Source organism: Neurospora crassa, linkage group IV (genome assembly GCF_000182925.2).
Source record: "Neurospora crassa OR74A linkage group IV, whole genome shotgun sequence".
Classification (NCBI taxonomy): Eukaryota; Fungi; Ascomycota; class Sordariomycetes; order Sordariales; family Sordariaceae; genus Neurospora; species Neurospora crassa.
The window spans coordinates 4,460,339-4,482,419 of record NC_026504.1 but is presented as its reverse complement, the minus strand read 5'-3'; the positions used below and the strand labels follow the sequence as shown (position 1 = coordinate 4,482,419).

At 51.2% G+C, this 22,081-nt stretch overlaps 7 protein-coding genes and 1 non-coding gene across 10 annotated transcripts; 2 read left to right on the top strand and 6 right to left on the bottom strand.

The window, feature by feature from the left end:
• Nucleotides 1-822: 822 nt before the first annotated feature.
• On the bottom strand, nucleotides 823-3,347 carry NCU07297 (hypothetical protein). Its single transcript, XM_957058.2, has 2 exons — nucleotides 3,070-3,347; nucleotides 823-3,003 (listed from the first exon to the last, which is right to left on the bottom strand). The coding sequence occupies exon 2, from the start codon at nucleotides 2,942-2,944 to the stop codon at nucleotides 1,127-1,129; it is 1,818 nt and encodes a 605-aa protein (XP_962151.1). The 5' UTR covers nucleotides 2,945-3,003; nucleotides 3,070-3,347; the 3' UTR covers nucleotides 823-1,126.
• Nucleotides 3,348-3,454: 107 nt separating this feature from the next.
• NCU07298 (CAIB/BAIF family enzyme) lies at nucleotides 3,455-5,201 on the bottom strand. Its single transcript, XM_957059.2, has 4 exons — nucleotides 4,887-5,201; nucleotides 4,800-4,831; nucleotides 4,118-4,749; nucleotides 3,455-4,061 (listed from the first exon to the last, which is right to left on the bottom strand). Exons 1-4 carry the CDS (start codon nucleotides 5,049-5,051, stop codon nucleotides 3,556-3,558), a joined length of 1,335 nt encoding a protein of 444 aa, XP_962152.1. The 5' UTR covers nucleotides 5,052-5,201; the 3' UTR covers nucleotides 3,455-3,555.
• A 566-nt stretch (nucleotides 5,202-5,767) lies between these two features.
• On the top strand, nucleotides 5,768-7,383 carry NCU07299. Of its 2 annotated transcripts, XM_011395930.1 has the most exons (2): nucleotides 5,768-7,176; nucleotides 7,238-7,359. In XM_011395930.1, the coding sequence occupies exon 1, from the start codon at nucleotides 5,932-5,934 to the stop codon at nucleotides 6,673-6,675; it is 744 nt and encodes a 247-aa protein (XP_011394232.1). In that variant the 5' UTR covers nucleotides 5,768-5,931; the 3' UTR covers nucleotides 6,676-7,176; nucleotides 7,238-7,359. The 2 variants fall into 2 exon arrangements, with proteins under 2 accessions (XP_011394232.1, XP_011394231.1); XM_011395929.1 differs by having other exon boundaries at nucleotides 5,768-7,383.
• Nucleotides 7,384-7,457: 74 nt separating this feature from the next.
• On the bottom strand, nucleotides 7,458-10,030 carry asn-2 (asparagine-2; the record flags this gene model as incomplete). Its single annotated transcript, XM_957061.2, has 4 exons — nucleotides 7,458-8,021; nucleotides 8,094-8,624; nucleotides 8,720-9,181; nucleotides 9,299-10,030. The coding sequence occupies 4 exons, from the start codon at nucleotides 10,028-10,030 to the stop codon at nucleotides 7,953-7,955; spliced, it is 1,794 nt and encodes a 597-aa protein (XP_962154.2). The 3' UTR covers nucleotides 7,458-7,952.
• Nucleotides 10,031-10,462: 432 nt separating this feature from the next.
• On the bottom strand, nucleotides 10,463-10,534 carry NCU15190. The gene has a single exon. It is a non-coding gene; the product is annotated as a tRNA-Met (tRNA).
• A 151-nt stretch (nucleotides 10,535-10,685) lies between these two features.
• NCU07301 lies at nucleotides 10,686-14,158 on the bottom strand. 2 transcript variants are annotated; one of them, XM_011395932.1, is made up of 5 exons: nucleotides 13,769-14,158; nucleotides 12,041-13,683; nucleotides 11,738-11,988; nucleotides 11,076-11,686; nucleotides 10,698-11,016 (listed from the first exon to the last, which is right to left on the bottom strand). In XM_011395932.1, the coding sequence occupies exons 2-5, from the start codon at nucleotides 13,392-13,394 to the stop codon at nucleotides 10,974-10,976; spliced, it is 2,259 nt and encodes a 752-aa protein (XP_011394234.1). In that variant the 5' UTR covers nucleotides 13,395-13,683; nucleotides 13,769-14,158; the 3' UTR covers nucleotides 10,698-10,973. The 2 variants fall into 2 exon arrangements, with proteins under 2 accessions (XP_011394233.1, XP_011394234.1); XM_011395931.1 differs by having other exon boundaries at nucleotides 10,686-11,016; nucleotides 12,041-14,158.
• On the bottom strand, nucleotides 14,115-15,373 carry NCU16854 (hypothetical protein). Its single transcript, XM_011396125.1, has one exon. It carries the CDS (start codon nucleotides 15,146-15,148, stop codon nucleotides 14,816-14,818), a length of 333 nt encoding a protein of 110 aa, XP_011394427.1. The 5' UTR covers nucleotides 15,149-15,373; the 3' UTR covers nucleotides 14,115-14,815.
• An 895-nt stretch (nucleotides 15,374-16,268) lies between these two features.
• Nucleotides 16,269-17,578, top strand: NCU07302 (hypothetical protein; the record flags this gene model as incomplete). Its single annotated transcript, XM_957063.3, has 2 exons — nucleotides 16,269-16,782; nucleotides 16,842-17,578. 2 exons carry the CDS (start codon nucleotides 16,269-16,271, stop codon nucleotides 17,576-17,578), a joined length of 1,251 nt encoding a protein of 416 aa, XP_962156.3.
• Nucleotides 17,579-22,081: the final 4,503 nt, after the last annotated feature.

Genomic DNA, 22,081 nt, shown 5'->3' with positions numbered 1-22,081 from the left:
TAATTTTACTACCTTAATATTAAATTTTATTAAGTTATATATTCGTATTTTATATAACGTTATAGAGGAGCGGTTGGTATAGGACTTTTTATAATTTAGAACTCGCTACGGGATATATTTACTAAATTAGCGTATTTAGGATTATAAAGATATTAACCCTATATCCTTCTAGAGTATATTCTTTAATAAAGGCTCTATTATTACCCCCTTCGCAGTAAGGGTATTCAATACCCCAGCCAATAGTATACCGTATAAGCGCGCCTTCTCTACTATAAATTATTTAAAGAATCTAAGGCGCAACCACCTCGCCGCCGATAAAATAGATATAATTATATTCGTTTATATAAACGGGAGGAAGCTTAAAAACCTCTAACAATCTTTTACTAGTTTATCCGCTATAGATAAGAACAACCTGCTATTGCAAATCGAGGAGTAGTTGTATAAATATATATAATAAAGCGATTAAAACGATAGGAGAGAGGAGGAGGGAGCCTAATAGCTCAAAGAGAGGGTATATAGACGAGGGAGATAGTTACGAAATATAGTATTTGCACTTTGCACTATATGGCCTATAATAATAGTAAAACCTAGTACTGGCATTTATCTATAGATAAATACGATTTATACTAAAATTGCGATTTTGGGTGAAAATCACGATTTTGGGTGGCCAGTCTGACAGCTAAAAGCACTGAAAAATGTCGGATTTCAGTCACATGACCTGTAAAAATGAAAAAATGAGGCATTTTTTCATGAAAATTACCATAATTATGGTATTTACCGCTAGTCGGGTAACGAGGATGGATCACTAACCAAATGGGTTGTCGCCAGGTCGCTGCGTTTTCTCGGAGGCACGGAAACCCCACAATCCATTATATGATGATCCAAACGGCTCAAGAAACCGCGAGCAAGTAAATGTCCTTTCAATTGTGGCAAACATAGGACAGTGGGTTCAGCTCATGAATATCGTACATTATACGTAGTATAATCAACGCTGATCAGAGGCCAAACCCAAGCTACTTAGCCTGTATTTGACCTCCTGTCCCTCCCTTACCTAGCTCGTCTCGCCCCGTACCTTTCTTGAGGCGAGGAACTGCCGATTCCCGTGAGAGACACGCTCAAAGTCTTCCTATACCCTCAAGCCATTCTCCAACACCTTTCTCCCTCTATCATCATACACAATCGAACTGAAAGCCTCAAAGTCGCCGTTGTCCACCATGTAATCATCATCGTCCACGTCAAAGGGTAGCGTGCTGTACAGACCCTTGCCCGGCTCCGGCCACAGAGCCACTAGCGGGTCGTACTCTTCTTCGTCACCTTCCTCTCCGCCTTGGTTCTCTTGGCTCGTTTCTCGGGAGAGAATCACATCTTTTAGACTCTTGCCATTTGGTCCGGAGGAACCCTTGTGTCCCTTTCCATTGTTGCTGCTGTTGTTGTTGTTGTTGGACCCCTTGATTGTACTAGTCGTACCCGGAGAAGGACCAGGAAATATCGGCAAGTCAGGCTTCACCTCCAATGCAGCCATGAGCAATCCCACCAGCTCCTGCGGCGGCAACGTCGACAGATAAGCGCGTTTCTGTTGAGGTGGTTTATCTGCCCAACTTTCCCTCGTCGCCACCTTCGCTTGTTGTTGTTGTTGTTGTTGCTGTTGCTGCTCTAGTAGTTCCCGTCTCTGCTGCTGCCCCTTCTTACCACTCAAACCACCCTTGTTCCCCCCTTCCCTCTTCGCCACACACAGCGAACATACCCAACCCTTGGTCGGATCACGGATGACTTCCGTTTCGATGCGGGGGTCATGACACCGCTGGTGCCACCCTTCGTTGCACCCGTCGCAGAACACCATGGGGTTTTGGGCGGGACTATGCATCCGGGTGCATTTCTTGCACAAGGCTTGCTCGGCTGTGCGCTTGCCGTAGTGGTGTGTTGATGCCGTGCTGCGGTGTTTCTTGTTGGCGGCGTCGACGGCCGCGGGGTTGTAGGTGGTGGGTTTGAGGACTTGACGGCCGGATTTGGTCATGGTGAGGAGGGAGGTTTGGGCGGTGGCAGCAGCGCCTGGGAGGGTGGAGGTGACGGCGGCGTCTTCGACCTCGGATACATCAGAGAGACTGGAGAGACTGCTGAATTCGTCCGCGTCTTGTTGTTGTTTGATGCGTTTCCGTCTGTGACCACCGCCAGTGGTGGTGTTGGTGGTGGTGGTGGCAGCGCTGAATTCAGTGGCTGCGGCTGCGGCTCTGCTGGTGTTGGGGGGACGTCCGACAGGGTTACCTGTTGACGTCTTCACCTTTTTGGATTTGCTGTCGGCGGCGGCAGCAGCGGCAGGAGGCTTGGGTGGTTTGACTACCGAGACTTTGCCTGATGCCGTGAGGCCGCTGTTGATGTTCTTTATGGCACTCGTTGTGCCGCTCTTGAAGGTTAATGATTTGTGTTTTGGAGGAGGAGGAGGCGGCGGCGGCGGTAGCGGCAGCGAAAGGGTTGTTGAATTTGAACCTGAACCTGAAGCAGCACGTGGTACTGTTGACGCACTTGGCAAAGAAAGGTTCTTCTTGACTGTCGTCGTAGGTGCTGGCGTTGGCATCTTGATGCTCGGCTGGACCAGGGGCATTTTTAAGCTCATGGATGTCGAGGTTTTTATCCCCGTGCCCGCCACAAGCCTCTTCTTCGCGTCCTCGAACGCATCTTGCTCAACCTTGATATGACTGCTGCCCGTGATCACCGTCGTTTTCGATGATACAACTGAACCGAGACTACTACTGCCATCATTTTTCCCCTCTTTGGCCTTCAGACGCTGAAGGATGAGCTGTGTAGCAGCCGAAAACTGTGGTACGTATGGCCGTGCCGACGAGGTTGATGCGGAGGACGAAGTGGTGGGCCCCGAGCCGGGAGTCACATTCGGCGTTGATGGCTTCGACGTCGGTTGACTTCCCACGTTTGGTGTCTGGTCTGCCATGGTGATGCAGGTTGGATATAAAGATGGGTAGGTGTGTTATATGATCCTTATAATTTAACCTTGGTGATACACGATCAGTTTTAGTGCTTGGTCGCGACTGACATCTGGAGTATGTGTAGACTCACTAATGATATTATCGTCCTTGGTTATGAACTACGCTTCTGTCGACAATGTCATGAAATCTTCCTTCTAACCGTTATTGCAAAACTCTCCATGACAAACCTTTCCACCACAGAGGTTTTCGAGTCACTGCACATAAGACGAATGATCTAAGAAAACGAGGGGAAAAAATAGGGGGGAGAACCTAAAAAAAAGGCGAGAGTTGGAAGGAATGAAAGGCGTCGCGGCTTCCCGAAATGGGATGGTGTTCAGAACTTGAGCTGGAATAGTACGGGGAAGCCGGAAGGGCATTGAGTGCAGTTGTAGCTCAGTGTCAGTGTAGCGACAGCATTGACCACGTGAGACGCATATATAACCCTAACCCGTCCCCACGGCAAAGCAAAATTGAAACGATGTTGAAGGGACTTCTTCATTTTGTGATGCTGCGCTAACAATCTAACAAACTCGACAACTATTAACCACCATCTATACTTACACTACCACGATAGCCATCACCTCACTACCCCCTTTTCCCTCAGCTGGCGTATTTGCTCGTCGCTCAACCCTACATGATCTCTCAAGACCTCGTCGGTATGCTGTCCTAGTGTAGGTGGCGGACTTCTAATCGTGGGAGTTGTCTCCGAGTACTTGACAGGCGAGTTCACCATCTTGATGGGCCCACACTCTTCATGTTCTACCTCAACCACCATGTTGCGAGCAAGAGTATGCTCGTGAGTGAGGGTGGTGAGGATGTCGTTAATCGCAGCATAAGGCAGCCCTTTACCCTCAAAGACGTCCAGCCATTCCTGAGTCGTCTTGGTCTTTGTGATCTTCTCGATCTCCGCCTCGAGCTCGACCCGGTTCGCTACCCGCTGCGCGTTGATCTTGTACTTTGGGTCATCCTTCCACTCGGGCCGACCCAGGCCGTCGCATAGGATGCCGAATAATCGATCATTTCCTCCGCCGAAGAGAATGTCACCATCCTTGGTTTCGAATGCCTTGTACGGAACAATCGAGGCTATGGTTGTTAGCGGCCCATTGCCCGACAGAAGGGATCAACGTGGGGACACTTACGATGGGCTGTTCCCCACCGGCCCGAGTCCTTCTTTCCGCTGATCAGGGAGCTGCTTGCGATATTTGCTAGGGTGGCCGTCTGGCAGTCGCTCAAGCAAGCATCAATCCATTGCCCTCTGCCTGTTTTGGCACGGGCAAGCAGGGCCGCCATGATACTGTTGCTCGTATACAATCCGGTGGTGAGATCCGTCACGGCCACGCCGACCTTGACCGGCGGGCCATCCCTATTACCGGTGATGTGCATAAGGCCAAATTCGGCTTCCACCATCACATCGTAGCCAGCCCGCTTTGAGTACGGCCCAGTCTGTCCGTAGCCGGTAATGGATGCGTAGATGAGTGCTGGGTTGATCTGGCGGAGGGTCTCGTAGTCCAAGCCGTACTTCTTGAGCGATCCCGGGATGTAGTTTTCCACGAGGATGTCACACTTGGCCGCCAGCTTCTGCAGTATCTCCACGCCTGCTGGATCTTGGAATGAAAGGGCAAGCGACTTCTTGTTTCGGTTGACTCCCAGAAAGTAGGCCGATTCACCCGGTCCCTCCATGGACGAACCGGACTTGTAGCTGGCATACGGTGGTCCCCATGCTCGAGTATCGTCGCCTCTTACGGGATGCTCGATCTTGATCACTTCTGCGCTCAAAGGGTCTCAGCTGGCGCTCGCGCACTTTGGGGTCGATGGACTCACCCGAGATCTCCGAGAATTTGTGTACAGTAAGGCTGGATGGAAGAGCATGTCAGCTCGTCCCTGTGTGAGGGTGAGTTGTCTTCTTACCCCAGCCAGCACTCTGGTCATGTCTAGCACACGGTAGCCCTCAAGTGGAAGTGTTCCATCCGCGAAACGGACTGAGGAGCTGGCAAAGCAACGACGAGTTGTCGCCGGGATAGAACGGCGCAGCGCCGAAGCACGGATGGCCTTGAACAAACTGCGGCGCATCATATTGTATAGAGGCTATCACAAAACATGGAGAAACAAACGGTCATAAGCTAGTAACTAGGCCCATGGGAGCTTCAGCCAAGACAGGATGACATGAATGCTACTCTATACCGGCGATCGGTGGAGAATAACGGAAGCCGTTCCTGTTCCTTCCCCGCAATCCCGGGAGTCCAGCCGCCGGATCCCGAGGTTTACAATGCACCTTCCAGCGCGATTCCGGTATTGAGACGGCAAGCGCCCACAAACTCAGCGGCATCGGCCACGATAAAACGAACCCCACGATGCCGAGTAGTAATTGTTATTCCGGGTGACAGTAGGTAGCCGTCCAAAGTAGATATTGAAGATACAGTTAAATACTCTTTCCTACTACATGAAATTGTTCGACGTTGTGGTATGATGGAAACGATAACGGCCATGACCCTATACACCATGTCAAAACAGCTCTGTCAAGTTCAAGTGACGGTGACGAAGGGAAATGCGCGCTCTTCAGATATCGAATAGACGACTGGGCCACATTTTGACAACAGAAATACATCCCACAGCCTCATCAGGCCATAACTTTGCTCTGTACTAATCGATGTCAACTCAAACCTCCTGCATTGTCGCTAACACTTGCAGAAGGTTGGCAGCTGCCATCAGCTGACCAATCAGAACGCTCAGTCTCTTCGCCTGAACGCCTGTCTCGACTTTTCCACGGCGCGTCTTGGGGAGTCCACACCTGTCCCATCAATTACACCTGATATCATCCATCATCGAAACCCATAACCTCACCCACGGTCCATCGCCTTATCTCGACCACATTGCTGACACGACACACATACATTCACCCCCTCAAATTCCACACGATCTAGTCTGATAATAAGAGATACGAAACGAAAGCAACATGGATTACCAGAACCGCGCGGGCTCTAAATTCGGCGGCGGCGGCGTAGCCTCCCACTCCGCCACCAACGCCGACCGTCGCGAGCGTCTGCGCAAGCTCGCTCTCGAGACCATCGATCTCGACAAGGACCCTTACATTTTCCGTAACCATCTCGGCTCCTTCGAATGCCGTCTGTGTTTGACGGTGCACCAGAACGACGGCTCCTACCTCGCCCACACCCAAGGCAAGAAGCATCAAACAAACCTCGCTCGCCGTGCCGCCCGCGAGCAAAAAGAAGGCAAAGGCGAAGTCGATCCGCAGACGGGTCTCCCCGTCGGCGTCGTCGGCGCGGGTTTCGCCGCTTTGGGACTGGGCGCCGGCGGCGTGCGCAAGAACGTGGTCAAGATTGGTCGCCCCGGATACAAGATCACGAAAGTGCGCGACCCCATCACCCGCCAGCAGGGATTGCTGTTCCAGCTGCAGTACCCGGATATTGCCCCGGGCGTCACACCCAAGTGGCAGGTCATGAGCGCCTTCAGCCAAAGGGTCGAGGAACCGGACAGGAACTACCAGTACCTCCTGGTCGCCGCGGAGCCGTACGAGACATGTGGGTTCAAGATCCCGGCGCGCGAGCTGGACAAGCGCGAGGATAAGCAGTTTGAGTTTTGGGACCCGGATAGCAAGGAGTACTGGGTGCAGATCATGTTCATGACGGAGCGCGAGGAGCGCTTCAATGCGGCGCCTGGGTTGACGGGGAGGAGGTGATTTGTTTTACTCTTCTGGTATTGCTTCAGATGAACGGTTATTCTACACCCACGTTCGGATTTGATCGGGGATCGGGAAAATATGCTTGGCGTTTACGGAGTTTCCTGTCATTATTTGGGTCATGTTCAGCCCCAATTCGGCTTCTCGGACGTCCCCACAAAGTCACGTAACTTTTGCAGGAGGGCTTACTGGTAGAAAGAAGGTGGAAGGGGGAATACACAATCCCCAGAAATTGTGTTGAGGACCAGATCATGATCCGGTCATTGGCCTTCGTCCAACGGCGATCTGAATCGGCATCATATAAAGTCCGAAGAAGCTTTGGGCGGACGGCCCATCCGAAGCACGACGATCGCCGTTGAGCGGGTATCGGGAAAATGGATCCAAACCGCTCGCAACGGCATAGGAGATTGGGACGTTCGGTACGGACGGAGATATCAGACAAAACCGGGACTTGAGAACGATACCAAAATCACCGGCAGAAGGGACCTCGAGATTGTTGTTGTAAGGATATGTATATACAGTCTTGGAGTTGCGTGTTCCTCCTAGCTGACATATGAAACAGACCCGATGAGCGGACATTACGCCCATTATCGCCTTCTTTCATGAAACGTGAGTGTATCGATTATCTTCATTATGTGATAACGTGAGGTGACTTGCATGCTGTCGGCTCTTCAGCCACTTACCACTTTATCTTTAAATATGGAGTTTGTTTGCATGCTGTCTTTCTAGCGAAGCAGGCCATATGGGTGGGTTTACCATTGTAGCTCGTATAATTCTGGCAGTGAAGTAATGATCCTCATGGTGAAATTGCTTATATACAGTAGAATATGCTATCTCGACTACGTAAGTAAACAAAGGTGAGGAGCGCTGCACTAACAGCTTTCTCCCATCTTGCCTGTAGTGCATGCTTCCAAAGTCCGAACCCATCCAAAGACCCCCTTTAACCAAGCTCAGATCTGCCTTTTGTACATCATTGTCGAGAGCAATTAGAATTGCAAAAAAAAGACAACTGCACTAGCAAGGAGAGGCAAGCGAGCCGAGCCCCGGGAAGGGCTTCGATCCTGCAACAAAACCAAAACCACGACGACACGGAGCCCAGCAAATTCGCAAGCCCTGCAACAAGCAAGGGTTGTCGGATCTGGTTGGACCGGTGACTCGGAAGTATCTGTAAAAATCATCACCGCAAGGTTCTAAGAGGTCTTGGACTATTCTCGGATTCGGATTTGGAAGCAAGCCGTTGAGTAGGTGGACTGAACTCAGTCACTAGGATTGTGATTTCAGGAGATCAGGGTGGTTCCTTTTACCCTTCCGCTTTCCATCTTGGCGGTTCTTGCGCCGAATTGAATCTGTGTCGTAGGCGTCAGTCAGAAATTCTTTTTTTCATCACGATGAGCCCAAGAAAAAGTTATCAAACTTACAGCCCTTTTCTTCTCCTTCGCCACGCCTTCCATACTCAATTCCAGAGCAAGCAGCCTCAGAACTCGCTTACCAGGTTCGACTTCCCCTCCCTCGTTCTCAAAGTCACACTTCTCCCACGCCGGAGTGTCCATGGCCCACTTCACCAGTCTCTCGTCCAGATAAGGAAACCTCACCTCCTTACTCCAGTGAGACATGGCCCGATCATCCCGACCAAGGTTCCGCTTGCCCAGACGACCCACGTCTAGCAAGAGTTCATCAACAAGACCGGCATATCCGGCCCTCTCATAGGCGGACGGGTGGCGGGAATAACCACCGAAGAGTTCGTCGGCTCCCAAGCCGGACAGAAGGACGCGGGCCGGGGAGGTGTACTCCTCCTCCACCCGCCCGTCCAGGTGGGTGCATGCGCCTTGGCCGCGCGCGGCGAAGTAGAGGGCGTAGCCGATGGAGAGATCCATTTCGGTGTTGTGCGGATAGATGAGGGAGATCACCTGTTGGCGGTGGGAAAGGGTTTTGGTATAAGGGACGTTTACCTGGTGAGTAGGGGAAAGTGATATGTTAGAGAGGGATGGATCGGTGCGAATGAAACATAGTGGACGGGAAACCAAAGGGACAAATGACAACTTACAGCTACAAACCGGAAGGCCCGTCCAGGACAGACTCTCTGCAGCTCGGCGAACGACTTTCTGCCAGTAATTCTGTCGGGACAGGCCTCGTAGAAATCGATGCTGTCGACATCGACTTCACCATTGGGACCGTTGTTCTTGGCATGATCCTTGCGGAGCTGGGCCACAACGCGCGGGTTTTCGAACGCCACGTTCAGGAGATCGATCCCTTGCTCCGGGTCCATAACCTCGTGTGCTAGTCTCGCAAGGACAGTGCAATCCAAACCTCCGGAGAAGAGAACCGCGACGCGAGTGTCGTGTGCTACTCTGTCTGCATTCGGAGGCTGCGGAATGTTGAGAACACGCAGAGACAGGGAGTTGATAAGTTGTTGCTTCAGCGCAGCTACCGAGGGGGAAGTTATTGACAGTGGCGCGTAGCCCGAGGCGGGTGGGAGAGACTTGTTGAATCTGCCGATGCTGGAAACCTGTAGAGAGAGAGTAGTGAGTTTGAACAACACCCTTACCCATGATATAGCCATGCCGCGCGTATTCGAAATTTAACAACACAGGAAAAGTCACAGACGGCAACGCAAGGTACTCACAAACTCGGCGGGGTCAACACCCTTGATCCAATCCCTTCGTACCGGCTGCAACACCGCGGATGTTACACCCTCACCTGACGAAGGCAACATGCCCAAATCAAGCACATAAATCCCATCAGCCTCCACCTCCTTCCACCCGTTGGCGTTGGCATCACCACCGCTTAACCCCTCCGCAACACTCGATAACACCACCTCTCCAGTCCGCTCATCCCTCTTCATCATAAGCGACCTCCTTCCCAGCCGGTCCCTACCAAAGAAGACTTTCCGGCTCGCCTCATGCCAGTAGACAAAGGCAAACGGACCTTCAATGGCTCGGAAGACATCCAGGATATGCTCTTCCTTCTCCTCTTCCATCAAAATAGGAATAGTAGTAGTCACAGAAGCATTAGCTTCCACTCCCCTCAGCATCCGCCAAATCTCCTCTCCATCGTTGCCACTGACGGGTTCACCATTGATGCGCCAAGCCTCGCCATTCCAGCAGAGCACGGAGCCTTTGTCCGTGTCCAGGTCGGAGAGCGGTTGTTTAGCGACGTGATCGCCGCGAAGGGCGAGGACGGTGGATGTGAGCTTTAATGTCCAGCAGTCCGTTGAGTCGTCGTTGGTTGAAGAGGTGACGCGCCTCTCAACCTGGCCGAGGTAATCTGGACCGCGGTTGCAGAGACAGCGAGTCAAGTCTGAAGAGACGATGTGGGTGACGCCTGGGGGGGTGAGGACGGCGTGGATGCCGCACATTGTGGGCAGAGACGGATGATGGTGGGAATGAACAACACAGAAAAATGGAGGGGTTAAGAGGGGTGAGAAGCTGTCGTGCAGTTGAGATTTGGCCCAGCAACTGAACGCAGGCCAATATGTGCATTGGACGTCCGTGCGTTGTAGGTGCGTTGACGTGCTTAGTCAGCGGATTGAAACTTGCGAGCCGCATTCAACCGCGTCAACAAGATGCATGAATGTCAGTCAGGAAGAAGGCCCTCGGACATGAGATTGTTGATCATGTGGTTACTGGAAGTGAGTGGTCTGATGGATGTAGGATTGGAAGCAGAAAGCGCCACGCAAACGAGAATAACCAAAAAGAATGAAAAAGAATACAGGAAATCCCGAGACAAGAAAAACAGATCGCGCGACCTTCGACACCGAAGGACAGAAGTTAAGAAAAAAAGAATATTTTAGCTGCAACTCGTTTCGATCGAGTGACCTCCGGGTTATGAGCCCGGCGCGCTTCCGCTGCGCCATGCAGCTTTTCAACTGTTGTTGGATTATTGTCTAAGGACAAGCCTTAAGATGGCGTGGATGGCTGAATGAGTCATAACCAGGGTGAAAATTCCTTATGTTTGAGCCGAACACGGAACGCAACACACAATAGGGTAGCAGACGGCGAACAAAGGCACCACCAGCCCATGGTATCAAAAAGTTTAAATAAATGGTCTCTAATCATGTATTGATAAGTGGTATCTCAGGCTGTATTAATTCAATGACCCCCAACCGTATGTTCACATACTCCCAGCACCTCAATGTCAAGACTCAATCATTGAGCCCTCCAGGGCGTCAATACGCATTGCGAGCGTGTAATGGACTGCTGCATTCTCGTCGAGTGCTCCATGAAAGGATGATGTCCAGTTTTTCCTGGTCTGGCCTCAGCCAAGCCAACTTCCACCTTTGCAAGTCTTTGACCATTTTATTATGCTGACAGGGCGAGACAAGCATCGACGGCCAAACCAACCCTACGAGAAAGCGTGAGCTAACCTCCTCGGATTATGTGAAAAGGGACAGGAATACTCACCTTCCTTCCTTTTGATATACCACATCGCTGATTACTTCGCGATCGAGATCCGGAAACATGCCTGCGAGTGTTTCCACTACGTTGGCATGTTCAGCACGGAACAGTCGTTGTGCCTCAGCAGCTTCGGCACTAGCTTGTCTTGCAGCCGCCTCTTCAGCAGATAATCTCTGACGACGAGCTTCCTGCTCTGGTAGAGGCGTGTGGGCTGGGCTATGGACATCTTGGTCTGCTGACGAAGATGCCCCTTCGTCAGAGAAGAATCGACCGATGGTGCTCAAAGGCTTCTGGATCGTGCTTAGTAGTCCTGCTATAGCCGCCTTTTCCTCGTTCGCACCATATTCACTGCTTTCTCTGGCCTCATTGGAAGAGCTAGACCGGCGCGGCGTTGCAGGATCGCCAATATCAAGTGAGGCCCGGACTTGTGATGACTCTCCCGCACTCAGCATTGGCACGGCGGCTGACTTCTCAGACTGCTCTGGAGGTGGAGGTGACTCGGCCCTATGCTTTTCCGCAATGGCAGACACTGCCGCCTCGACGTTCTTCTCAAACTCCTCGTCCGTAATGGTGAGTGTCGTTCGATCCATGTTCTCAATGAACTGAATTGCTCCCATCTAGAGAAGGTTAGTACGTCAGAATCGGACAGCGTCGTGCCAGTAACTTACTAGAGAGGAGAGGTAGTAGCCGGCTTCTCCGCCGAGCTTGTCTTGATTGCGGAATCTGAGGATGTATTGGACATTAGACACCAAGTGTTCTGGGTTGGCTTGGAGCACAACATAAATGAGCATCGGCATGAACGAGTCCGCCGACCCGTCCGATTTTGAGTGTTTAAGGAGACCAAATATAACCTTGCAGCAGTTCAAGACACATATTATCTTGTCTCGCGGTGCGCGGTATGACTTGATCTTCAGGAGCTCTGCGGTTTTGTCAGCGATAGCCACACATTGAGAAGCCATGATCGTTTTCACCTTGTTGTGCCAGCTTGAGGAAGCGTTTGCCGCTTTCACTAACCGGAGGAATATCGAGATGTTCCTCTTTTACCCAGTGGTAAATGTTGATCTTTTGAGAAAGGACCTCATCCCGTTCAACATCTTCCTGGTGCTGTCCACGTCGTCCTGGTCCCATTGGCCGTTCCCCACGCCGCCCCTTGTTTTTGGCGCCGGGAATCGGTTGTGGTGGAGGTATTGCGGGAGAGAAGGTTTGGGTATAGAGCCGGTTCATGACAAGCTTCTCCATCCCTTCCCTGGCATTGTCGAACTCGGCATCTGACACGCTCCTCCATACCTCGCACTGTGCCATTTTGTTTGAAATGAATGCGAGGAAGTCGCTGATGATTTTGACCTGCTCATGGACCATCCATTGCCTCTTCCCAAATTCGAACAGGAAAGACTTTAGGTATCTTGCAACAGGATCGGCCTTTTTGTTTCGGAGCTGTTCGACGAAGCGATGGAAATCGAACGGTAACGGCGGCTCGGGCTCTGGCTCGGGAGGAGGAGGGCGATGAAGTGAGGTCGTGGGAGACATTGGCGTTTCCAGGCTCTGAATGCTGTGGCGTTTTTGAGCCTGTGATGGACCGCCACCGGTATGGAACGAGTCGTCTTTTGGGGGGACTGGGGGAGCCAACTCTTCCCTGCCCTTTTCCTTCAAAGGCGACGTCGCAGAAGATGTGCTTGACAAGCTTAAGCCTTGCAAGTCCTGGAGTTGTTGGACCATGGAGGGAGCAAGTGGTTCGAGGCTCGATTTGCGGGGCGGATACTGTGCGGGACTGGCCAGCAAAGGCGACGCCATCTCTAACCTGGGGCTCATGACTTCCTCTGCGCCGGGACCTCCACCTCCTTCGCTGAACTGCTCCATGATGCTCTGCAGCTCGGACCTGGACCCGCTCTCACGCTCGTCGTCACTTGCATATTTCTTATCATCGCATGCGACATCCGACCTAGTGGGTGATACGCCGTCGGAGCCGGAGCCACGTCTCGACCGCGGAGGAGCTGTAGAGGGGCTTCGAGAAGGAGGTTGCGAGACGGCCGGGGTGGATGGAGTGGGGTCGATGTACGTCCGAGATTCAATCGTAAGGTACTGCGTGGCAGTTGTTGTGGTGGGAGAGGTGGTGGGCTTTAGGGTAGCAACCGAAGACATCAAGTCGGTCTCTTCATGTTGGGTGTCGTTCGCATCCTCTCGGTCCACTGTACTCGGGTCAGAGGCAGTCGCGGGCGTCAATGACGCGACTACTACGTCTTGCTCGGAATCGGCGGCATGCGTAGGGGCATTTGGGGGGATGCCAAGCTGGCTCTCGGAAACGGATGTCTGGTCGTGAGGCGACATGCAAAAGACTGGAGCGAGGACGGCGCGGTAGGCGTTGATACAAAGTGCAGTGCCGAGTCGCAAGTGTTGATTGGGAAGCCGAACGTGGGCTTGTTGGGTTCGGGCAGAAAGACAGCACGCACGTGTGGGTTCAAGCTAGCTGAGCTTTGCTAAGTGTAGAATTAGGGCGAATCTATCAAGATTTCTTCTGTTTCAGTCGGCAGAATGACCAGTCCGGAACAGCCGTACGTATGTGGATGTGTTTAGGGGCGATCGTCGGGAAGTTGGCCGCGCAATGAAAACAGAGTCTCTGTCGGCGACAAGGAAAGTGTCAGCGTTGCGGACTAGGCCAAATGTTGGGGTGGATGAAAGGCAGGCCCGGAGAGAATGTGTACATGTCACGAATTTGAAGGTCGAGTTCTGTCTGGTGTACGGATACATTGAGGTATGCGGCCATGTCGAATCCTCTACGTAGTGTATGTTGCTGCGCCCATGCCACCATTTCCTGGCGCCGGTCCTGTTACAGACAAGACAAGGGGCAGGCAAGGCAGTTAAGGTGCGGCCCCGCAGCGCTAACTCGATGAGCAATTAGCGTAGAGTGATTTCCATACATAGCTCATTATACTGGTCCGTGCACAAATCTCAACTGCCTCGGCCGCCCAGCTACACCACCCGCACATCATCCACTGCAATAATGGGACGGGTGTTTCACAACAGGGGACGATTTGATAAACAGCGTATTAAGGGATTGACTTTCAGAGTTCTAGTTTCATTCGCTACGTACCATTCTCGAGCATTTCCCGTCTCATCGCAAGCGAGTCCGGGCTGGCCAACTGAAGGAGCCCCGCCACGCCCGATAGCGTCTCCGGAGCTGGATCTTGGCAGGGCTGAACGGCTGCCCGAGCCCCGGCTTTGTCTCGCAGCCCAGGACCCACTCGAGCCATGGCACGCTGTTACGTACCAGTGCCGGCCCGGACAACCGTCATGGCGCAAATCTCCCGACTTCAACTCCGTATAGACATTCCACCATCTTGGACTCTTTTTTCAACACATCCTCAACTCAAGCCGTGAATGCAACCATACACCACGACTCCAACCAAGATAACGAACTATATAAGGCCTCGAGCCTAATGCGACCCATCCTTTAGCTTTTCTCGTGTCTTTGGCTGAAACTCGGACAACACATTCGCCAACAGTCAACTGACTTTGATGCGATTAAAGTAGCCCAACCTAGCGTAACCCACCAGAACGCACCAACAGGCCACTCATGTCACTGTGCCCACACATCAAAAGACGATAACGAAACACCATCACTTTGGCATCATGTAAGTCGGAACAAAGTTTGACCACGGCCTCGAAAGGTACGCCGAAAGAACCCAAGAACCACTACGCTTCTTTTTTTATTATCACCATTTCACGCTCGCGGGCAAGTCTAGCCAGCCCTACTGCGGAGGTGACCTCATCGCAGGCCCCAAAGCTCTGATCGTCCTTTTGATGAATGCTTCGAGAGCCAAAGCTTTATGGAACTCCACCCACTCGTCTGAGCCATCATGTGAAGGGTTCCTCTGCCATAGCGTGTCGGCCCTGGTCCTTGCCCTTTCCTTCTGCTCTTCCAGATAATTCGAGACGAGCTCGCTGCGTCTTTCGATTAACCTCTCCAGGCGCTCACGGCGTTCAGTTTCCTCCCTTAGATCGTGCCGGGCGATTCTATATCGTCTCTCTAGCTCTTGCAGGCTTGGAGTGTCGCCGGGGAAAATTGAAGAGTGCCGAGGCATCTCGACTGGTTGTTTTTGAAAGGATATAAGTGGTTTGAAGGTGTGGTCTATGCCAATGATTACTTCGGCCGTTGGATGTTAGTACAAAGAAAGATGGGAAAAGGTAGAGGTTTTTCGAAAGTACCTCGTGCTTCAAGGGGTGATGGAGAATGACTTAGATGATTACGGTTTTCAACCCGCTCGCCGAGGTACCTGACCTTGCGGCTATATACACAATGTGTGCGACAAATTCATTTTCAATGTGGCACAGAGGAGCCTCGCCCATCACTTATGGATCCTCGCTCGGTTTGCTCTGTCTCGGTCGTTGTCAGTCATTGAAGCAACTGGCATGCCATAGGTCACAGATTTGCAAACTCTCGATGGCCTCACTCCTAATTTCAGACGACTATGTTTTACCGCTGTCAACGGAAGTTGAAACCTACAAACGAAACCCCCCATGACTATCAACCGCCAACGCTGAATACTACTGGATGGGACGTAAAAGGACCAAAGAATACCCAGGGTTAGGAAATAGCCTGTCTGCTCTCATAGCACCCAAATAACACACTGCAAAGGTTTTGAATTCTCTGTAGTCCTTGATCTCCCAAACTTCAACCGCCCTCCGTTCGTCTTCAGTTCCTTCAGGATCCATACAAACAAGTATTCCTTGCACTGCAGCCCGTTGTAGGGTGTCTATCTCACATACACCGACTGTTTCTCCTTACGCCATGTTACTGTCCGTTCTTGGTGGATGTTTACAGCACTAGAAGCTTAGGAATCTTCACTCTCCGAGAGACGTGATTCATGCTCCGAGTAGCAAGTGGTTTGTTGTGGCATCAATGACATTTCATCCTTCCCTGGGCTCTGGTTACGGTTCCAAACAGCCAGCTCATCCAAATAAGAATGTGCAACTCGCGAATATTATGGGGCAGTGACAGCTACTTGCAAACGCAATGGAAAAAAAAAGAAGAAACGTACTGGAAAAATTACCTATCTATATAGCATGCCCTCGTACTAGTCTTCCTCTGTTCTTTCACCATTATCAGGGAAACAATAAGAACCCAATACAAGCATCAATAATCGAGAGCCTTTGGTCATTTACATCAAACTTCAAGCCAATCTATCCAAGACAACTATCAGTATGGATTTCTCAGAGGTCGTGAGACTTCTGGAAGACACAAAGCGCCAGGAAGCTCGGAGAGATGTTGAGCGTCTCCTCAACAATCCTCCGTCTTGCCAACCCCCCTGGGGCAAAAACCTCAAAGAACTAGTCAAATGGGCTACGGAGTACGTTGTTCAGGAGAACCAACCTTGTAAAGACAAACCCCACAGAGCACATAATAAGCCTGAATCAGAGAAGAAATCGCAACCTGAGGCTTCAACATCGCAACATGACTCCCAGGAAAGATGCAAAGTCCAATCAGAACAAGAGCCAGAGTCCAAGGCACCTGAACGACCGACCCTCAAAATGTTTCAACCCCCACATCTCCAAGATTTCTGGAGCCGCAACCCCAAGTGGGTGACCGACTACTTCGTCAACGCACAGAAGTATCCACTCCTCGAGGTGATTGTTCGCGCCATGATGCAGGAACATATGATGGCGGTACAGGACTACATGTCTATTATCAAGATGCATGTTAATCCAGAGAGTGACCGTGAGAAGATTACATGCCTGGAAGAGCAAGACGGCGAGGAAGAGCAACCGAAACAGCAGGAGAAGGAGCGCAAAGGAAAGCAGACGAAAAAGCAGAAGAGGGAGCGGAAGAGGAGGCCGAGGAGAAAACAGAGGAGAAGGCGGAGAACAAGGCAACAGAGGGACAAGAGACCGGAGACGAACTCTCAGACGCTGACAAAAAGATCTTATTCCAAGATCTCCAGAATGTCGTCAAACAGCATATCCGCCTCAAGGAAATCCTCGACTGCTACTGGGTCATGTCGCACGAGGGCGCTCTGATCCAAGACGCCAACCACATGCTCTTTATGGGACGCCTCCGAACCTCAACCGCCCCGTCAGACCATGATCAGGCTCTGCCCAGTGACTTCCCACTTATTTCCCCCCGAGTCCATCAGAGGGCCGCCCCAATCCCATCTTCTTCAATTCCCGAAGCGCATGCCGAAGAAGACGCTGAAGGTGAGAAGTGGATCAACGATCGAGCAATTGATCTTCGCGAGATATACCCTTCATTGTCCGAAGAGGCAGCTAAAGAACTCGCCAAAGGTGAGAAGAAGGTTTGTGAACACGCAGATTTCCTTAACGAGTATGAAGAGAAGATGGGTGACCGCACATTCCTCTTGATGGCCAAACAGATGGAACTGATGGGAATCGATGAGAGGAATAAGCTTGAGAAGCTTAGACTCAAAGCACAGGAGATGGCGCTTGAGTTGCAGGAGAAGGAGATGAGTGAAAGGGAGAAGGCATTGAGGGAACGTGAGGAGAAATTGGGGTTGTGAGTGATGATTAGGTGGGATATGCTGGATGAAGGGAGAAAGAACTGAAGAGTTGAGGAGGAAGGGGAAGGAAAGCCAGATGCCGGGTTAGCGTTGGAATTAAGAAGCATGATACGGGAAAGAAGGGCTCGGATTTGAGGGGTTACTGCTAGGCTCACAGTCAAGAGAAGGCAGGGAAGAAAAGGCTTCGATAACTGGTGCATCCAAAGACTAGAATGTACTCATCATCAGGAGAACATGGCTGGAGGGACCATCTTAGGGAGTATCAAAAAAAAAAAAAAAAAAAAAAAAAACAGGAAACAAAGCGCCGAGGTGGCGATACTCTGCTTGTTGTTTCCCTCTGCATTGTGAAAATGACCGCCCTTTGAGGAGGTTCTACAACAAGCAGGATCATCAGAGCTGGTGGTCACTTCTGTGATTAGGGGTTTTCTTCGCCCGTGCCTTCCCGCAGTTGGTTGCACACAAGTTTCATATAGTATTCGTAGTTCCTGCTTTCCCTACGTTCCTTCCTCATCAACTCAACCTCTGTTTTCCTGGTCGGGTTAATCCTTCCTTTCTACATTGGCTACACTTCAGACCATGTCGAAGTCAGGAAAATTTCACAGCAGACTGAGTACAGCAAGTAACTAAGAAGCTTTGAAGAGAAACGTGATCTGCCGTGAGTTGATAATGGCGAGTGTACAATCCTTGCTGACACATCGCCATGAAGCAGCATGTGTTTCAACGGCAGACACCGGGCAGTGACTGTGGCAGTTAACTTTGTGGATTAAGTGAGATTATCTCCCACTTCGCCTCCTGCTTTTTAACCTCTCGCCACGTTCCATTGTTTCAATTCTAGACCGAATAGGATCTTCCACATCTCACCACTTGTCATGACTCTGTAATTGTTCGTCTACGCTCCATCGCTTGTGTGGCTGTTATGGGAAGATTATGAAAAAGGTGTTGAATGAGTGGCCAGGCATCGCATCGAAGAGATGGAAGCTCTGGTTCAATGGTATGGCTCAGTTTGAGGAAGTGTCTGACTGTAGCTGATGCATACTCTTTCCACTTCTTCTGTATGTCGAAGTTTGACAAGTAGATGAAGGGGATTCGAGCGCAAGTCATCAAGATCACGAATAATCGTGAAGCTTTCGGAAGCCGGTCTCATCCTTCTCTCCAGATCGGGGTTATATCGGATATCCAGAACTGAATTACTCAACCGCTCTCAGCCGATTATCCGGTTACATGAGCCAGCAAATGCCGTCTTTGTATGGAGGCTTGATGCAAGAAACGTATTGTCAGTAATGAATTGATCGACGTCACTGAGCAGCGCCCGACTGTCTTTAACTCGTCCGCAAATCCCGATGCTCTCCCGGTGTTGGTCGAAAATCTTTGCAAATGCGAATCAAGTGAGGGAAAGCACATGTTCTGTCGTGTCGAGATGCCCAGACCACGCAGATCGGTTCTATGCAAGCTTGCGACTCGCTTCCCTTCTTATTCTGGCGAACATCGTTGTGACATTGGTACGGCAGTGAGAGTATCCCATGAATCTGACCAGCATCTGAAGGACTTCCCTTCTGCAGAGGACGTAGTTTGTCCTGCGTCCTGTTCAATGTTCTCTACTTGCAATGTAACCTTCTCGAAAGTGAAAAACACACAATTGTCCCTCTGTGTCCAGGTAGCCAGCTAGTTTCGAGTCTCAGTATAGAGACTCATCGCGCATAGCGACGGTTCTCGCGACGGTCCTTGAGGGGTTTCAAGACAACAGCTTCAATAGTTTATTTCCTGCCGAATTATGTTCGGGACACATTGCCAGTGCCAATTGAGTATCCGGCAGAGGCATCAGCCAAAGAAACAGTGAAGGCCCCAGAACAGGAGGAATGAAACTCCAGAAAGTCCGTGATAAACGCCTCTGACTGACACACACCCAACACCGACAACGGCTATTCGTCTGTCAGAAATGACAGAGCCCAGTAAACACAGCAGCGCATTTTCATGGAGTAGTGTGATATTTTTGTGCGAAGAAGGGCGTACTCTGATCCCCAATCTCTGGTAGTCCCCCAAAGTCAGGACAGGGAAGCCCCACTCCTAAGGGTGCAATAAACCAACGTTAGGCAGGCAGGTGGTAACCATAGGCATGAGATCGGTCCAAACAGACGACTTGCTTCGATATTCCGCATATTGCCTATACTCTGCCACATCCTCACCATACCACTTGGCCGCTTTGATAACAAGAGCTGAGCAAGGGTAGGGACGCAGTGGTTATTGGTGCCTCAGCCGGAAGCCGACACCTGGAGAAATCGTATTTGAGCCTCCATGAACGCCTTGTGTTGCCTTGCGTCTATGACAAGGCTCTGGGATTCTTCCTCGCCATTCACTTGGGCATCGAGCTGAGTCTGTAGGGAGGTATGGCTTCAGAGATGTTCCCCTTCACCTCTGGTGTGACCTATCGATGGATAGTGTACCTACGTCTAAGACATCTTAGACTATCATTGGTGGACATCAGGTTCAACATGCTCAACTCAGAGCTTGACCTCGGCGAGGAAGCGCAAGGTACCTACTGCATGTACCTATTTGCTCGGTTGCCCAAAAGGGAGGTCCCGCCAGGATTTGATTGGGCAGAAGACCGTGATAAAAAGTTGTACAACATCAGGTATCATTGGACGTCCACGATGCACCCAATACACTACCTCTTCCGCTGTCTATGGTGACCATACCGGTTAGCTACAGGCATTGTTGTACGCCGTTCACCGAAAAAAAGGGCTATCATCACGCATGGCTTGACAGCGGATCGGGAATCTGAAGAGACTTTGAGAGTCTTAAAGTCTGGGACACTGCTGCTGAGGACAACTTGAGCCAAAGTCATGTGCTGAGATCGACGTTCACGCCAAGGTGAGGGAGCGTAGAGGACATCAGAAAGAGACCTGAGCACCTGAGGTACCAGCGTCACCTGAGAACGTCGCTGCAGCGACGATGGATGCTAACGGGATTGCAGTCCAATCCCAGAGCCGCAGAGACGTGCCTATAACCACCCCATATCAAATTGAGTAGTGTCCAGTAACGGGATGCTCATGCATGTATGTATGTATGCAAAATCCGGCAAGGATGCCTGTGACGGATAGAGGCATCCAAAGATTTTGCGAGCGAGAGCACCACGCCAATTACCTCAGGCTTGGCCGTGAAGGATTGCCTGCTTTTTTTTTCTTCTTTTCTCTCTTCTTTTCTTTTCTAATAAACGGCAACATGGGGCCATCAAATTGCTCGAGTGTTTTGTGATACGCGTTGTACATCTGCATCCAAACTTTCTCAGGAGTTTAGTTTAAGAAGCCCCTGAAGGCGTGCAGGACACCAGCGATGTCGGTTGTCGTCCGGTACGCCGGGACGTGTTCAATTTCTGATCACGGCAACGTGCCACTGGTTCAGCAAATGCAAGATCGGGTGCAAAAAGCAAGAGTTCTTTGGGGGGCAGGTGAAATCGAGAGCCATTTTGACGTCCCGGCAGCTGGGCCGAAGGCATGTGGTCGCTGCTAACTCCAACTCCAACCCACCTCTTGCTTCCGGGTTGGTGGTCTTGGTCGGGGCCCGATATTGTCGGCGAATGAGAGGTTGACACACAGTCAGCGCCGTGATGGTCCGATACGGGCGAACCCCACGGCCCTCACTAGTGTACTGCGACACTAGAGCCTGCAGAGCGAACAGTCGGTTCCAAGTGCGGAGAATCGGCGACCTGCGCCAAGCCGTATACGGTGGTGTCCAGTAGGTCTCCAGTGTGCCGGCCCATGGAAGCTATCGCCATTGAGGCTAGGGGAATTGAGTTGGCTGAACCAGGTCAAGCTTGAGCCGGCGGCTAACCTTGTTGAAACAACAAGGGCTGTGATTTTCTAGGCGATCGGAGGGGCTTTCCGCTCTTTTTCCAAAGAAAAAAAATAAAAAAAAATAAAAAAAAAATTGGAGCTGGACCGATGGGATTGAAGACTTCGTAAGTATGTGTTCGAATCTGAGTTAGCTATGATATTGTTACGAACGTGAGAAGCGCGTCAAGGTGGCTCTGTCAATCGAGCTCGGTCTCGTCGGGAAGCTGGTGGGCTTGGTGGCTCTCTAGATGGGCCTGGATGGGGGGTGTTGGAAACGCGATAACATGGTCATCTTGATGCGCATGAGGGGCAGCATATGACATGGCAACTCAATAAACCTTGACGCATCTGATGCTGAACGGGTGGTGAGAGAATTCAAGTGATTGCTGTCGGTAGTCCACCATCTTTCTGGTTTCCAGAAAGGGAAGATACCCCACGGTTTGTGGGCACTTTTGTCCATTCACGCCTTCACTAGCCTCGCTGAAGAACCGCCTCACTCTCGCAACTGGTAGCCGTGCCCGTGTGGCTGGAAGGGTTGCTTTCACAACGGCGCCTGGGCACTTGAGATGGCTTCACTGAGTGGCCGAGATGGTTGTGGTTGGGCATCTGGGCATCGACCAGGTTCCCGAGTGGTTCAGCCCTTGGGCTTCATCAGTTCCGGCGGCCCGTTCTG

What these genes read in the sequence shown, in the direction of transcription:
- NCU07297 (XM_957058.2), bottom strand. Translation starts at nt 2,944, where the DNA reads ATGGCAGACCAGACACCAAACGTGGGAAGTCAACCGACGTCGAAGCCA.
- NCU07298 (XM_957059.2), bottom strand. Translation starts at nt 5,051, where the DNA reads ATGATGCGCCGCAGTTTGTTCAAGGCCATCCGTGCTTCGGCGCTGCGC. An exon ending in CAAATTCTCGGAGATCTCGG is followed by an intron (nt 4,750 to 4,799) that starts GTGAGTCCATCG and finishes AGACCCTTTGAG; the next exon opens with CGCAGAAGTGATCAAGATCG. An exon ending in CCGGTGGGGAACAGCCCATC is followed by an intron (nt 4,062 to 4,117) that starts GTAAGTGTCCCC and finishes TAACAACCATAG; the next exon opens with CCTCGATTGTTCCGTACAAG.
- NCU07299 (XM_011395929.1), top strand. Translation starts at nt 5,932, where the DNA reads ATGGATTACCAGAACCGCGCGGGCTCTAAATTCGGCGGCGGCGGCGTA.
- NCU07301 (XM_011395931.1), bottom strand. Translation starts at nt 13,394, where the DNA reads ATGTCGCCTCACGACCAGACATCCGTTTCCGAGAGCCAGCTTGGCATC. An exon ending in CCTCAAGCTGGCACAACAAG is followed by an intron (nt 11,989 to 12,040) that starts GTGAAAACGATC and finishes ACAAAACCGCAG; the next exon opens with AGCTCCTGAAGATCAAGTCA. An exon ending in GTATATCAAAAGGAAGGAAG is followed by an intron (nt 11,017 to 11,075) that starts GTGAGTATTCCT and finishes GCTTTCTCGTAG; the next exon opens with GGTTGGTTTGGCCGTCGATG.
- NCU16854 (XM_011396125.1), bottom strand. Translation starts at nt 15,148, where the DNA reads ATGCCTCGGCACTCTTCAATTTTCCCCGGCGACACTCCAAGCCTGCAA.